The sequence below is a fragment of the Puntigrus tetrazona genome, chromosome 21, assembly GCF_018831695.1.
Source record: "Puntigrus tetrazona isolate hp1 chromosome 21, ASM1883169v1, whole genome shotgun sequence".
Lineage (NCBI taxonomy): Eukaryota > Metazoa > Chordata > Actinopteri > Cypriniformes > Cyprinidae > Puntigrus > Puntigrus tetrazona.
Genome location: NC_056719.1, coordinates 901,401 through 915,323, shown reverse-complemented (window position 1 = coordinate 915,323; position 13,923 = coordinate 901,401). Strand labels below are relative to the sequence as shown.

The following is a 13,923-nucleotide window of genomic DNA, read 5'->3' as shown; positions in this document are numbered from 1 at the left end:
TGTAAAACGCCACTGGATGTTTTGAACTTATGTCAAAGGGCTTCTATTTTATTGGAAATGTTTTGAAACATGGAGAGAAATGCGCTGTGAACCGCAAAATTTCACAACGGTGTTATTTTTAGTAATAAGAACGATGGGTTTAGGATTGTGAAAAGGGTAAAAGCTAAACATTGAAATATTTTCATTGCACCACGCGTAATGGGTCAGCTGCGGTGTAAAGGCTTAGTGTTATGCAAAACAATACCATCAGATTTCCAGGAAAGAATCTCAAAAAGAACCAGGGAAAACATCACATGCTTATTTAATATACAGTTGCTTTTATTACAGAACAAAAATATCTAACTTCACATTAACATTTAAAGCATCAACAGATTAATTTATTATAAAAGTGACCTTGGCTTAATCATATAGACGTATATATGAATGTCATTTGAAGTGGGTCAGATTTGAATTTAATCCCTCTCCGAACACATTTATGTATTAAAGTGCCTTTTTACTGAAAATGCAGAACTGCTGTTTAAATACATTTAAAAAGCCACAACTGTGTGCTTTTAGCATCGCAAGAAACAATATTTGTTATTTTCAGCAGTAAAGACAATTACCAAATCATGCTGTATTGTTAGACGATACTGATTCTTGATTAGCATTATTTGTTTTTCTACAACACTTCTTTTAAGTAAAGCGATAAGTCTCCTAAATTATTTGAGAGTAAATCTAATCCCAGTTCTTGAAAGAGCTGGTCAGTCAGGCCTCAGATCAAGCTCAAGTGCTTATAAGTACACTGTGTAGGTTCTAGGTTTCTGAAGTATAGTGTACTCTGATTAATGACTGAAAGCTTGACATCTCGCTCATATATTAAGGAATGTGAGAGTGAAAATGTGTGGTCCTGGTGGTCTGTAGATGAACTGCCCAGACCTGCTATCTAATGAATAATTCTCCAGATGAAATATGAGCCAGTGTGTCTTATCTTGTTCTGGGTGTCTTATCTTCTCTCCATGTAGTTTTGCACTGCCTGGTTGAACACAGCGAGGAAGAAGTCTGCATCATCTTTAGTTATGCACATAGGAGGCTTGATCCTGAAAGTCTGGGGGAAAAAAAACATTTAAAGAAAAAGTAGGATGAGCAAGACTAAGATTCAAAGATTGAAATATCAGTTATGTCTTTTGTGTTTTATTGTGTTAGCTTGATTCAGATTAGTTGGAATGGATAATGAAAAAACATGATTTGAGAATTGTTAAAAAGACTTATCTATTTTTACAAATTAACATATATATATACACATACTCACCGGCCACTTTATTAGGTACACCTGTCCAATCGCTCGTTTACGCAAATTTCTAATTAGCCAATCACAAGTTCAAACTGAGCATAAGAAAGGTGACTGACTGGTCTGAGTATTTCAGAAACTGCTGATCTACTGGGATTTTCACGCACAGCCATCTCTAGGGTTTACAGAGAATGGTCAGGAAAAAGGAAAAATATCCAGTGAACGCAAATGCCTTGTTGATGCCAGAGGAGAATGGCCATTTTGGCACATTTTGGGCCCAATAATAGCAATGGAGCATTGTCAACGCCACAGCCTACCTGAGTATTGCTGCTGACCATGTCCACCCCTTTATGACAACAGTTCCAGCAGGATAACGTGCCATGTCATGAAGCGCGAATCATCTAAGACTGGTTTCTTGAACATGACAATGAGTTCACTGTCCTCAAATGGCCTCCACAGTCACCAGATCTCAATCCAGTAGAGCCCCTTTGGGATGTGGTGGAATGGGAGATTCACATCACGGATGTGCAGTCGACAAATCCGCAGCAACTGTGTGATCCTATCATGGGACCAAAATCCCTGAGGAATGCTTCCAGTACCTTGTTGAATCTATGCCACGAAGGATTAAGGCAGTTCTGAAGGCAAAAGGGGGTCCAACCCGGTACTAGTAAGGTGTACCTAATAAAGTGGCTGGTGAGTGTACACACACACTATTTTATAAATAATAAAAATGTATTTGCATTTCTACATTTTAAAATATGAATTTGTTTAAAGTCTATTCAGTACCATTTTATATACACCTAAATAATCTGAGAAAAAAAAACTGTTTCTTTAAGTGTACATTCACAGTGCTCACTGTGACTATTTCCATAAGTTCAGACAAGCAGGATTCCTGAGGCATAGAGCGTCCATGCCACTACAAGACTAAAGTGAATCCCTGAAATACCTTTTCCATTGCACAATATCCCCACACCCCATGCATTCATATTCCACCTCGGCACACGCTTCACACGTGACCTTTCAGATTCCCTCACCTACCTGTCCATACAGTCCCCCTTTTCCAATCAGTACGCCCATGTCTTTAGCGTCCTCGAAGATCTCAGCCATGGCCTGAGGATCGAGCGGGTCTCTGCTGGCCTACACATGGATTTGAGAAAGACGGTCAGAGGGTTTTAGAAAATTTCAAGTATGCCGTTGCAGCAAACAAGCTTTGAATGGAAAAACCAGGGGTTTTCAATTCAACACGGTGAAATCAGTCTGAAGTGTACTTTGTATGGCCGTCTCATTTTTCCACAAACATCCTCGAAGAGTTTCCAGCATAAATAGCCACAGGTAAGTGAGGTTCAGTGGGTGTTTTTACCTCCGGCAGATAGTGCAGTGTTTTCTGGGAACACGCTGTCCCGTTGCTCTCAGCTCTAGTTAATGGCTAACAAATCTTCTAGCTCATTTCCTGTGAGACTCACAACAAACACTCTGAATCATTAACTAGTCCATCTGTAGCCGAAGTAACTCCTACTCGTGACTCCTCTCATACCTCAAGGTCAAGAAACCATGATTGCTCCGCAAATAAAGTTTAATGTAGTGGATGCACAATCATAAAGCTTGAGGATTGTCAAAATGATTTCTGAACCGTGCAAAAGCCTGAGGTGTCAGACTTCGCATTCACGAAGCGAGATACATTTAGACGTTTAAACCGGAAGTGCATCTTTTTACGGTCATAAACATTTACACCAAGACTATTTTGAGCGCTTTCTAGAAGAAAAGCTGGCAGTTTCCATCTTTAAAGCTCCGTGCAGATGGACACGTGCCCCGCCAGATGTCTTTGTGTACTCAAGGCATTAGTTCAGGTGAATCAAAATGTCGTTACTCAGAGTTACACGATCCTACAGCTGAGAGCTGGTAAGGTGGAAAGATTGTAAGAACTCTTACTGCCATTTGGTTAGTTTCTATAGCAAATAAAATATTTATAGACTCATTTCAGTCAATGCTATTTCAGACATAAAGATGACTTATTAAGATATGAATAAATTGTTTGTACTCTCACAAATTATTAACCCAAATAATGTACAACATGTCATTACGCTTATTTCCATCACGGGATAAAAAAATAAAAAGTATGACTTTCCACTAGCACTTTTGAAGTTTATATCTCACAATTCTGATTTTTTTTTTTTTTTTTTTGCTCATAATTAAAATAAGTCAGAATTGCTAGATATAAACTAAAAATTGCAGACTTAAAAATGCGAGAGATATAAACTCACAATTTTAAGAAAAAGTTGCAATTACCTTTTTATATATTTTTTTTATAGTGGCAAAAACCCCCCCGAATTGTCAGATATAAGCTCAATTTACAGAACAAAAAGTCAAAATTAAGAATTCATTTCGGAGTTGCCAAAAAAAGGAAAACATTTTAAGATATGAAATCAGAGGTTTTTGGTAAAAAAAACCAAAACAAACAAATTTCATTATTTTTATTTTAACCTGTAATGCAAACAGGCTTATAGATAGATCGCTAATACACATTTATTTGTATTGGCTAAGGATATCAATAATATAAATAAAAACTTATTTACTACTTTGATTTATTACATTTAATTAGTTAGCTTCTTTCACCTTGTCTTTGACCATCTCCACCCCGATTTGAAGACCTTTTCCTCTCACGTCACCGATGATCTCGTACTTGTCCCTGAGTTTGGCCAATTCAGTCAGCAGATATGTCCCCACCTCAGCACTGTTCTCCTGCATCTTGTCCTCTTTTATTGTCTGAGAGCAATGTTAATTAGCGTATGAAGAAAAAGACATAAGTAAAACTGCACTTAATCCAATTAGAGGTGTAAATTAACAATATCATATTCCTGTAGGTCTTTTTTTTTTATTTATTGTAAATCATACATTTTTTTTCAGTTGTTTTATACTAGTATATGTTATACTGTTACTTAGATAACATTAAATAGCATACAATGTAGAAATAGAAAGATCAATGGTACGTAAAATGTTATTTTTTTTTTAATGTGCCCCTATTATGGATTTGTGAAATGTTACATCTGAAAGTGCACCGGGTATAAAGTAATTCTCTTAAAAGAAAGTCCACTTTGATTCATTAAAACGAGTCGTTTTTTTTAAACTAATCCCAAGCCGTTTCATGCTGATGTCAACATGAAACATTAGCATATTGACCGCCCACATGTTGGTCTTTTGGCACTGGTCTGAATGAAAATGCTAATTCATTCTTTGCCACTAGGTGCCGCTTTAGACATATGATGCGATTTCAAGTTTTTCTTTCTCTTTGAAATTTTACATGCTGTTAGCCTTTGCAATTTATCTATGCACTAACATTTTAAGAGACATCCTTAATCACAGTTAATGCTTAACCAGGCCTTTCTAAAGCAATTAGTTTAAACACGCCCCCACATGTCTACATCACTGTGTGGGATAAATGTGCGTGTTCTCCAAACGTTTGTTTGTGCTTCCAAAAGAGGACACAACTAAAAATCTGTATTTAAGTCCTGTTTACAACACTGTTCCAGAACAGTTCAACACAAATTTGCATTTTGTGTATTTTACAGCGAACTGATTCCTGAACTTGCAGGGCAGTCTATGCTGGCTGTGCACAGAGACTTTAAAGTGAGGCAATTTCAACTCTGCAAGGACAGTCTGGAGCTTTTTGACTCGCAACCTTTAAGTAAGTTATGTTTTCTTATTGTAACAGAATCTGCTACTTACTATTCAAATGTGCGTTTTGAGCAGTGTACAGTAGTGACACAGCATCACATTATGGTAAAGTAACATGTCCATCACAACCATGAAGTATTCGGCCAATCACAACGCACCGGATAGCTGGCCAATCGGAGGACACCTCACTTCTCAGTGTACAAATCAACCCGTTGCAGGAAGGCAGGGCTTAGAGGGTAAACCGTAATGTACAGTATATTGAAAATAATGTTTGGGGTTTTTTTTAACTCTTAACTGCATAAACAGTGCATTAAACCAAATACACAAGTTAATGTTCTTTTCAGCAACATTATATGGCCCCTTTTAAAAGCTCACAAGCATTGCTTTAAATGAAATCAGAGGAGTTTGAATAAAATGAATCGCTGAACGAATAGTTTGGGAGTCATTGAAAAAATTATCTAAAAATTAATGAACTTTTTTTGACCTTCCATACATGTCAACCTGACATTTTATTTATAGATTTTAATACTAGTTATCTTTCTTAGTGTCTTAAACAGTTTGTGTACTATTACTGATAACTTTTTTATTTATTTTTTTTAATATTTTGAACCATTGAGCTTTTAATTTTTTACTTTGATTTAATGACTTATTTAGACATTTTGCTAGTTTATCATGTATTATCTCGCAATAACACTATTGTTGATATCAGATATTTTATGTATACATTTATAACAATTTTATCATTATCTCACAAACATATTTTAAAATAGCATTTTATTTTGTATTGTTCAACTAGTTTACAATTTATAAATCTGACAATTCTTGCATTCACTATTGCTTATACCAATGTAACAAGTAAGATGGTCTGTACTTACATCTAACACAGATGAGGCCACTGCACAGGCTAATGGGTTTCCTCCAAATGTGTTGAAATGAACTCCTTTCCCAAATGACCTGGCAATCTCTGCAAAATACACAACTCTGCTTAATCAATATGCATGTAACCCACTCACAAGGTGTTTTTCAGTGTGGTTTTATCAATTTGGCACAACTTTGAAAATCAGGTGCGCTCATAATTTTAGACAAATTGATCTTCTCCGGATTTACTCTTTCTGTTCACTCTTTAATTCTCAGCTTTTCACTGGAACATAATTAGAGTGAAGGAAAAACGCATAAAGCGAGCAGTGGCACTGCAGCATGCTTTCAGAGTTCAAGTATGTGGGGCTAATGGGAAATCTGAACTCATTACTCGATCCACATGTGTGAGTGAAGCGAATGTGGCGCTGTGGTACCTCATTAGGAGTGTTATATTAGACCTAATTAACAATTATTATGTGACAAAGTCCAAAAGCCCCTCAAAAAGGACATTTTGTCATCATTTACTCTCTCTTGTCATTCTAAACCATCCATTTGTTATTCTTCTGCTGGAACACAAAAGACTTCCAATGTACAGACCCAAAATACAATGGGGGTTAATGGAAGCCAAACCTGTATGGTGGTCAACATTTTTCAGAATGAAAATGACAGAATAACCTTCTGTGTTCAGCAGAAAACAACTTAAGCTCCATCCACAGCATCTGGAAGAATGATGTTCATCTCAAGCGCCATTGTTGCTTTTGGAAAAAAAAAATTATTCGGGAAACAGTTGGTGGTTGTGTTGAAAACCGTTTCAATTTTAGAAATAAGGTTCATGCAGTAAATACTAAAATGTATTTTAGTATTTACTAAATAGCTATCACCATAGCTTTTTATGCTTTAAAAACAATTTTAGTTTAGTTGTTTTAGTATTGTTTTTAATATATTGTTATAGTATTTATTTCAGATAGGCGTTCATTATTAAATCTCAACATTTATTATTTTTAATTTTAAGTCTTTGTCATGTAGTAATGTGCTTTTGTCATATATATATATATATATATATATATATATATATATATTTTTTTATATATATTAATATTTTTTTTTTTTTTTTATATACATACACACTTTTTTCCAGTTTTAGGTTTAGTAATTTTAAAGTAGGTAACATTTCTCTTTTTTCCCCCAATTAATAAACAGGATTTTTAACAGTTTTAAGTTTACGACACTGCAGTCAAGGTTTTGAGGGTTTTAGAGCTTTAAGTTTTTAGTGCATTAAGACAAAATCTCCAATGTTGTTTAAGTACTAGTGTGTCAAACTTCGGTCTCAAAGTCTTTTTTTAAAGTACATCCAGCTGCATTTAATGGCTGCAGAGCTTTTCAAAATGAAACAGTGGTACTCAAGCAGGGCTTTTCAAAATGGCAAAGCACTAAGGTGAACACAACAGTAAGCCTATTAAAAGCAACATGAGAGAGATTTAATTTAGAATTTGAGATTCATTTTGTTCTGTGAATAGTGCTGATTAATTCTGCTTCCTGTTTTACCATTGTCTTCCTGCACAGTCCCTCATTAAACTTTAAAGAACAACTCTCCACGTGTGTACCGCGTTTAAAACACACCCAGGTTTAAATGCAGTTCATTTAATCAATGAACGAGCACCTGTAGAAACTGAATAAACATTACAAAGCCTCAGGCAGCTTGAATAAGCAAGTCATACAATAAGTTCATCTGAATTTTCTGGAATTTCACTCTATCCTCACCTGCTGTGGTGACTACAGCCCCCATTGGGAAGCCGTTCGCTATGCCCTTTGCCATGGTAACCATGTCTGGAAGGACATTATGTCCTTGGAAACCCCAAAAGTGGCTCCCTGTGCGGCCAAAGCCAGTTTGGACCTAAAAGACCCAAAATTACTATCACATTTGCAAAAAAGAATAATGTTATTCAGTAATCAAGCAAGCATGTATTTATTTGTAATTATTTTCTGTACTTTAGTTTTTTAAATCTTTGTGAAAGACCAAAATACAGTTGTTGTTGTTGTTGTTGTTTTTATGTTATTTCTGAGATGACAACTGGATACTCGTGCATAATTAGGTTATGTACTATCAGAAATGCTTTTCAAATTTATTGACTGGATACATCATACTGTTTTTTAACAATGCAGTGAACACAGTGTTGTCACATTTCAAGCATTTTAATCGTGAGCAGCATCCATTTACCTTGAAAATAGAAATTAGAGTTGACATTTGCATGACAATGATGTACTAAAAAAGCTTTATAATTTGCATTATCCACATACTGTATTCTGCGTGCCAGGCCATAGTTGGTCATGTTACTTTGTAAAGAAAAACTACACACAATAACGGATGTCCTTTTTTTTTAAAATTTTTCGTTTATGCCAAAATCAATTAGGAAATTAAGTAAAGATATTTAGTAAATTTCCTACTGTACATATAATAAAACCAAGTTATATGTATTGGTAAGAACTTAAGTTGGACTAACTTTAAATGATTTTGTCAGTATTTAGATTTTTTTCCCTCAGATCCCAGGTTTTCAAATAGTCTCATACCTCAAGGAAAAGCTCATTTATTCTATTTGTATAAATCTCAGTTTTGCAAACTTGTCCCTTATGAGTGGCTTTGTGGTCTAGGGTCGCAGATTTGTGTATCTTCATTATACTGCTTTCATTGAAACCCCCCTGTTTGAGGTCGGGTTAAGCACATGTGTGTCTGTTTACTTCAGTAGAGTGATTTTTAAAATTGGGGACTTTCTGAAGCGCTGACCCTGTGTTGTTGGCATCAATGATGTACAGAATGGGATTTACAGACCTCATCTGCGATACAGATTCCTCCTTTTTCCCGAACAAGCTGGTAGGCGTCTTTCAGGTAGTTTTTTGGGTATTGAACAGCCCCGCCAACACCCTGTATATAGATTAAAAAAAATTATAACTATGATATAACTTGCCACACGTTAATATTTGAGAGCAATGAGTTCTTCGCGGAATTTTTAACCAGTGCTGATATAAACGTAAACAGAACAGCCTGTCCTAACATCTACGGATGCCTCTGTTCTCTTGAACTGTGTACTTGAATGAAAATGCAAGCAATTACTGCTCAAAAATCATTCTATAAAATTAAATGCAATGTCCCATTTACTGGACTGTGCTGGAATATACAATATAGAGCAAAATCTAACGTTCTGCTTTGAAAATTCAAGTTATTTCCACTGATGTCCGTTTACTAACTTATGACATCTACCAGCAAAGTGCTAGGTAATGGCTTTGTTTTTTTTTTTGTCAGTGTTAGTTTCTATGACAACTGAAATGCCCTTGCTCACTCCCAGAAATATAAGCTTCAAAAGGTTTTTTTTTTTGGAGTGATGACATTTTAGGTTCTCCAAATAAACTTTCAGTGAACCGTTATTAAAATGACCAATTTTCTCCTCACAGAGAACATTTAACTTAATGGAAAAGTTCTTCATTACTTTTGCAAGTGGACCGGACTAGAAACCGTGTTTATAAACTACTGCAGATTCAGTGTCGCTCTTTAAGTGCACTCGGTTGATATTTTCCTAGCATTTATTTTTAATCCGTTTACATTTATACTTGAGTTTCAATGTCAGGTGTGGTGTAATCAAACCTGGATGGGTTCTGCAAAGAAAGCGGCGATGCGATTGGGGACGGTTGTGGCGAACATCTCTTTGAGCTCACTAATATACATGTCATTGGCCTGACAGTGACCTGAGAACAGAAAGAAATAGAGATCCATCTAGGACATGTTGCATTTGTGCTAAAAGAAAACGAGAGGGATGCTTGTTTGAGATGTAATGAGACGAAAATGATATTTTTTTTTTTCAAGTTCAAACTGACTGCACTGTATTTAATATGTAATAGTTTTTATTTTATTAACTGTTTCTAAATTAATTTTAAATCCATTTTTATATCTTTTTATTTATTTGTTTTTACTGTTGTGATTTATTATTGTGATGGTTTTTATGTACAGCAATATATATAAAATGTGCTATATAAATAACCTTTTTTTTTTATTTTGGTAGGCAAGGTGATCTTTTAGGTCTATGCTACCAGTCATATATACTGGTAAAAAAGAGAGCAAACATCAACATTTAATACACAGATTTAGTTCATTTTTAAATTAATTCAACACATTCTTATTAAAACAGACATTTTTCCATTTGTTTCATATTTTTTAACCCTTGAAATTTCTAAATGTTTGGGTTCGTTTCAGGCTATTAATTTATAATGGAGTATTACCTTTTGTATAAAAACAGAAATCTATGGTATGCCCTCATTAAGCATTGTGTGTGTGTGTGTGTTTGTGTGTGTGTGTGTGTGTGTGTGTGTGTGTGTGTGTGTTTGTACCTGGGGAGCAGCTGCATTCTCGGATGGTTTGAACTGGGGAGTCTCTACAGTGGCTTCCTCCCCAGAGGCCCCTGAACACATCCGGACACATGGTCTGCAATGAACACAATCCACACAGGAACAAAAATGAAAAAAATTTAGAGCTTTGCAAGACGGATCCAACAGCTCAAACGCATAGCTATATATTCCCAATGTAACAAGCGAAATCTGTTTTATAACCATTATAAAACGTTAAAATGTTGTGCTTAAACCTGGGAAAATTATTTGGAATTAAAGAGGAAAAAAAACTTAAATCAAGATACATAGGTACTATTGATACTGGTTCTTATATAGTTATAGTTGCTATTCAGCCTCACAAGGTTAGACAGTAAATCTGTTACTTTTGCATTAAACAACAACACAAACATAGGTTATGATGTTTCCTCTTCTAATGCGATTTGTGGATTTGACCCGAGGGATATTAAGTTATGAAGCAGGTAGCTGACAGAAGGAGAAATGTGTGGGTGTAAGACGTACATTATGGCAGCCCATAGAAGAGGGGACGGGATATTTGTAATCTGCGTTGGACGTCAGGCCAGTCGCTTGTGGACTGCCACCATGATACGAACCCCTGAACACACAAACGCAGATGAAGCGGAGACCATCTAATGCTGTACAGGGATGCTTTATCTGTCAGCTTTACCAAGAACTCGCCATCTTCCATTTGTTCAAAAATTGGCAAATAAGGTCAATCACCTCAGCGTGATGACATCAAAGTTTCCTGTGTGAAGCCGGGCCATTAGTACTGCGAGGTCGTTAGCCTCCGAGCCACTGTTGGTAAAATAGACAACCTAAAAAAAAAAAAAAAAAAAACCATCCTGATTTTAATGCTACAAAAACAAAAAAAAGGTTACATGCCAATTTTCTGTATGCATAATACATTACCGTTTGTTTGGGTTTGATGATTTTTTTCCAGGTTTTTGAAAGAAGTCTCTTATGCATTTATTTGATCTAAAGTATAATAAAACCATAACATTATGAAATAAAATTAAATATTATTTTTAATATATATTTTACATTTTTAAATATTTTATTCCTGTGATGGAAAATATTAATATTAATAATAATTGATAATAATTGTCTTCAGCCTCAGTGTCACAAGAGCCTTCAGAAATATGCTAATTTATAATTTTTGCATTAACTTTGATAATTGTTCCTCCTAGATTGTCTTTGATGAATAAAAAGAGCAACATTATTCGAAATAGAAATTACTTGTTTTATTAGAAATGTCTTTACTGTCAATTTTGCTCAATTTAATGTGCCATTATTGAATAAAAGATATAATAATATATAATTATAATATATGCAAATTATTTTGAAAATATATATATAATATATATATATATATATATATATATATATATATATATATATATATATATATATATATATATATATATATAAAAAATGTATGTGTCTTCTGGAACACTCAATGAAAATGAAATGTAATTATCAAATTCTGTATATATGTATTTAATTTTTTTATTTTAAATATCAGTTTTTCACAATTGCACTTTTTATATTAGATCAGATTTTATTTATTCATGTATTATTTAGCTATATTTTTAATTATTTATATTTAACTTTTATTACTATATATAAAATAAACCAGACCCCAGTTTGTAACGCCTGCAGTAAGCAGTGGTATGTTGCAGTATTTTGCATGTAATATACCATATCCAAAATGCAAAGCTCTTAACTTTCCACTTCCAACTATGGTTGTGGCTCCATCAATCATAAAGTACCTTCAATGGGTCTGGCAAAAGAGAGGCCAGTTTCTCAGCATACTCCTGCATTTGTGGATAGACATAGATGGCTGTCGTGTGCCATAGACGCCTCAGCTGTTTCTCAGCCACCTCTGTCACTTTCCTGTAATCATATTTAAACTTCTAGATATAATTCAATTGTGTAAGCAAAAGCAGCAGCCCATGTAAGAGCTCAGGGCAAATAAAATGCTGGAACAAGTCCATAAGCAATTACAGCTTAGTCATTTATTGCAGTTCAAGCTAAGTAATGCACACAGTCATGAAATAAGCAAAAATGTTGCATGGCAACAAACTGAACCTTACGGGTTACAATGTCCTACGCTAATAGTGGCGACCCCCGCAAACAAGTCCAGATAGCGTCTTCCGTCCACGTCCCACAACCACTGCATGTAACCCTGGTTTATGAAGACTGGCTTCTTGTAGTACGTTACCTTCATGGTCATGGGGTTGCAGTTATTTTTCCTTATCTCAAGTAACCTGTCTTTAGACATGCCCTAAAGGGAAAATTCATTCATGCTTAAAAATGATTTGATTTCTCTCTGATTATTACAAATGCTCTCGGACATAAACCTCTTACCTGATACGGCTCAGGTTTAAAGTCACATGGGGGAATCTGGGGCAGCACAGGTGGTGGGTGTTTCACGGCTGATTTCTGGCAAAGCACACCTGGGCAGAGGTACATTTAGTGCTCAGTAATCCATAGAGGCAGTTATGGGTCACAATATTTCCTGCCAGCTCATATGCAAAGGGGATATTTTTATCTTTTAAGCTTCAGGAAAGCCTTGCCCTGAGACCTGCTAACCTCCCGATAACCTTGCATGCGTTGACACATTAGATTTACAGTGCAGATATAGGATAGTCATATTTAATCTATATATCTATCACACTGTTTGTATAGTACAGTAGCATGAATAACCCATATTGTATATTTTACAATTACTTATAAGCACGTAACAGTAGATAGATTCGGTTTTAAACAATACGAATGGTATGATGTATCCAACTACAGGTTTATTATTTAGTACATATTAAAATCTATTATTTGATGTATGATATAGATGTTGATATAGATGTATGCTCACTAAACGTTAAATTTGGATTGCTGTGCAACTGAAGTGTTTGGTACATTCCAGCTTTTCTCTGCACGAAGACAGTGTTGATAGATAGATAGATAGATAGATAGATAGATAGATAGATAGATAGATAGATAGATAGATAGATAGATTTGTTATTATATTGACAAGGCTGCCATTCTTTATTAAACACCACAGTATCGCCACTGTAATGTCAAAACACATACTTATTTACTTTTTCTCGGGCCTTTATGTGTTCGTGATTCGATGCTCAGTAATCCGGAAGACATATTCGTCCGAGCCGAAATATGCAAACGCGATTTATACGTTCAAAAGTTTAAATGTTACGGTCACTTTAAATGCGAGACAAACATTGCATTCTTACCGCAACCTCTGTGGAATTTCACACACGCTTCCACTAAAATCCGCTGGTCCGTTTTCCCGAACAGAGACGGACCGTGCAGCCGAGAACAAACTTTATGCATGGCTGATGTCTTAAAGATAAAAAAAAGTTTTGCGGCAAATCCTAAAATTAAAGCGTGGAAAGCTTTGAATTCTACCCCAAAAAGCATTCGGGGAGGGGCAAATTCAGCCAATGGTGTGTGAGGGTAAAGTCTGTCTCGAGGCCTTTTGCTGAACAGGGCTGTTCAGCTGGATATTATCATATGCTGCATTTAAAAGTGTTTGAAATCTAGGTTCGTCAGGTCGTGTCCATGATAATGTCAAATAAATAAATGTATATAAAAATGTATATAAAAAAACAATAATATGAAACATATTAATATTGATCGTATAGCTAGAATAATATTTGTACTACTAGCCGTTAACAATCCTATATGTGTTGCATGAATGTATTTGGTGAGATATGCTT

The 13,923-nt window shown here is 35.1% G+C and overlaps 1 protein-coding gene and 1 long non-coding RNA gene across 3 annotated transcripts in view; one reads left to right on the top strand and one right to left on the bottom strand.

The window, feature by feature from the left end:
* Nucleotides 1-284: 284 nt before the first annotated feature.
* On the bottom strand, nt 285-13,651 carry agxt2 (alanine--glyoxylate aminotransferase 2). Its single transcript, XM_043221057.1, has 14 exons — nt 13,438-13,651; nt 12,557-12,645; nt 12,283-12,473; nt 11,959-12,082; nt 10,910-11,004; nt 10,691-10,784; nt 10,175-10,268; nt 9,435-9,535; nt 8,625-8,717; nt 7,559-7,691; nt 5,815-5,903; nt 3,881-4,030; nt 2,306-2,404; nt 285-1,084 (listed from the first exon to the last, which is right to left on the bottom strand). The coding sequence occupies exons 1-14, from the start codon at nt 13,622-13,624 to the stop codon at nt 983-985; spliced, it is 1,641 nt and encodes a 546-aa protein (XP_043076992.1). The 5' UTR covers nt 13,625-13,651; the 3' UTR covers nt 285-982.
* Nucleotides 2,414-13,923, top strand: part of LOC122326300 — a 39,561-nt gene continuing 28,051 nt past the window's right edge. For both annotated transcript variants that reach the window (XR_006247460.1, XR_006247461.1), the window contains exons 1-2: nt 2,414-2,599; nt 4,834-4,949. This is a non-coding gene — a long non-coding RNA (uncharacterized LOC122326300). The remainder of the gene's footprint in view (nt 2,600-4,833; nt 4,950-13,923) is intronic.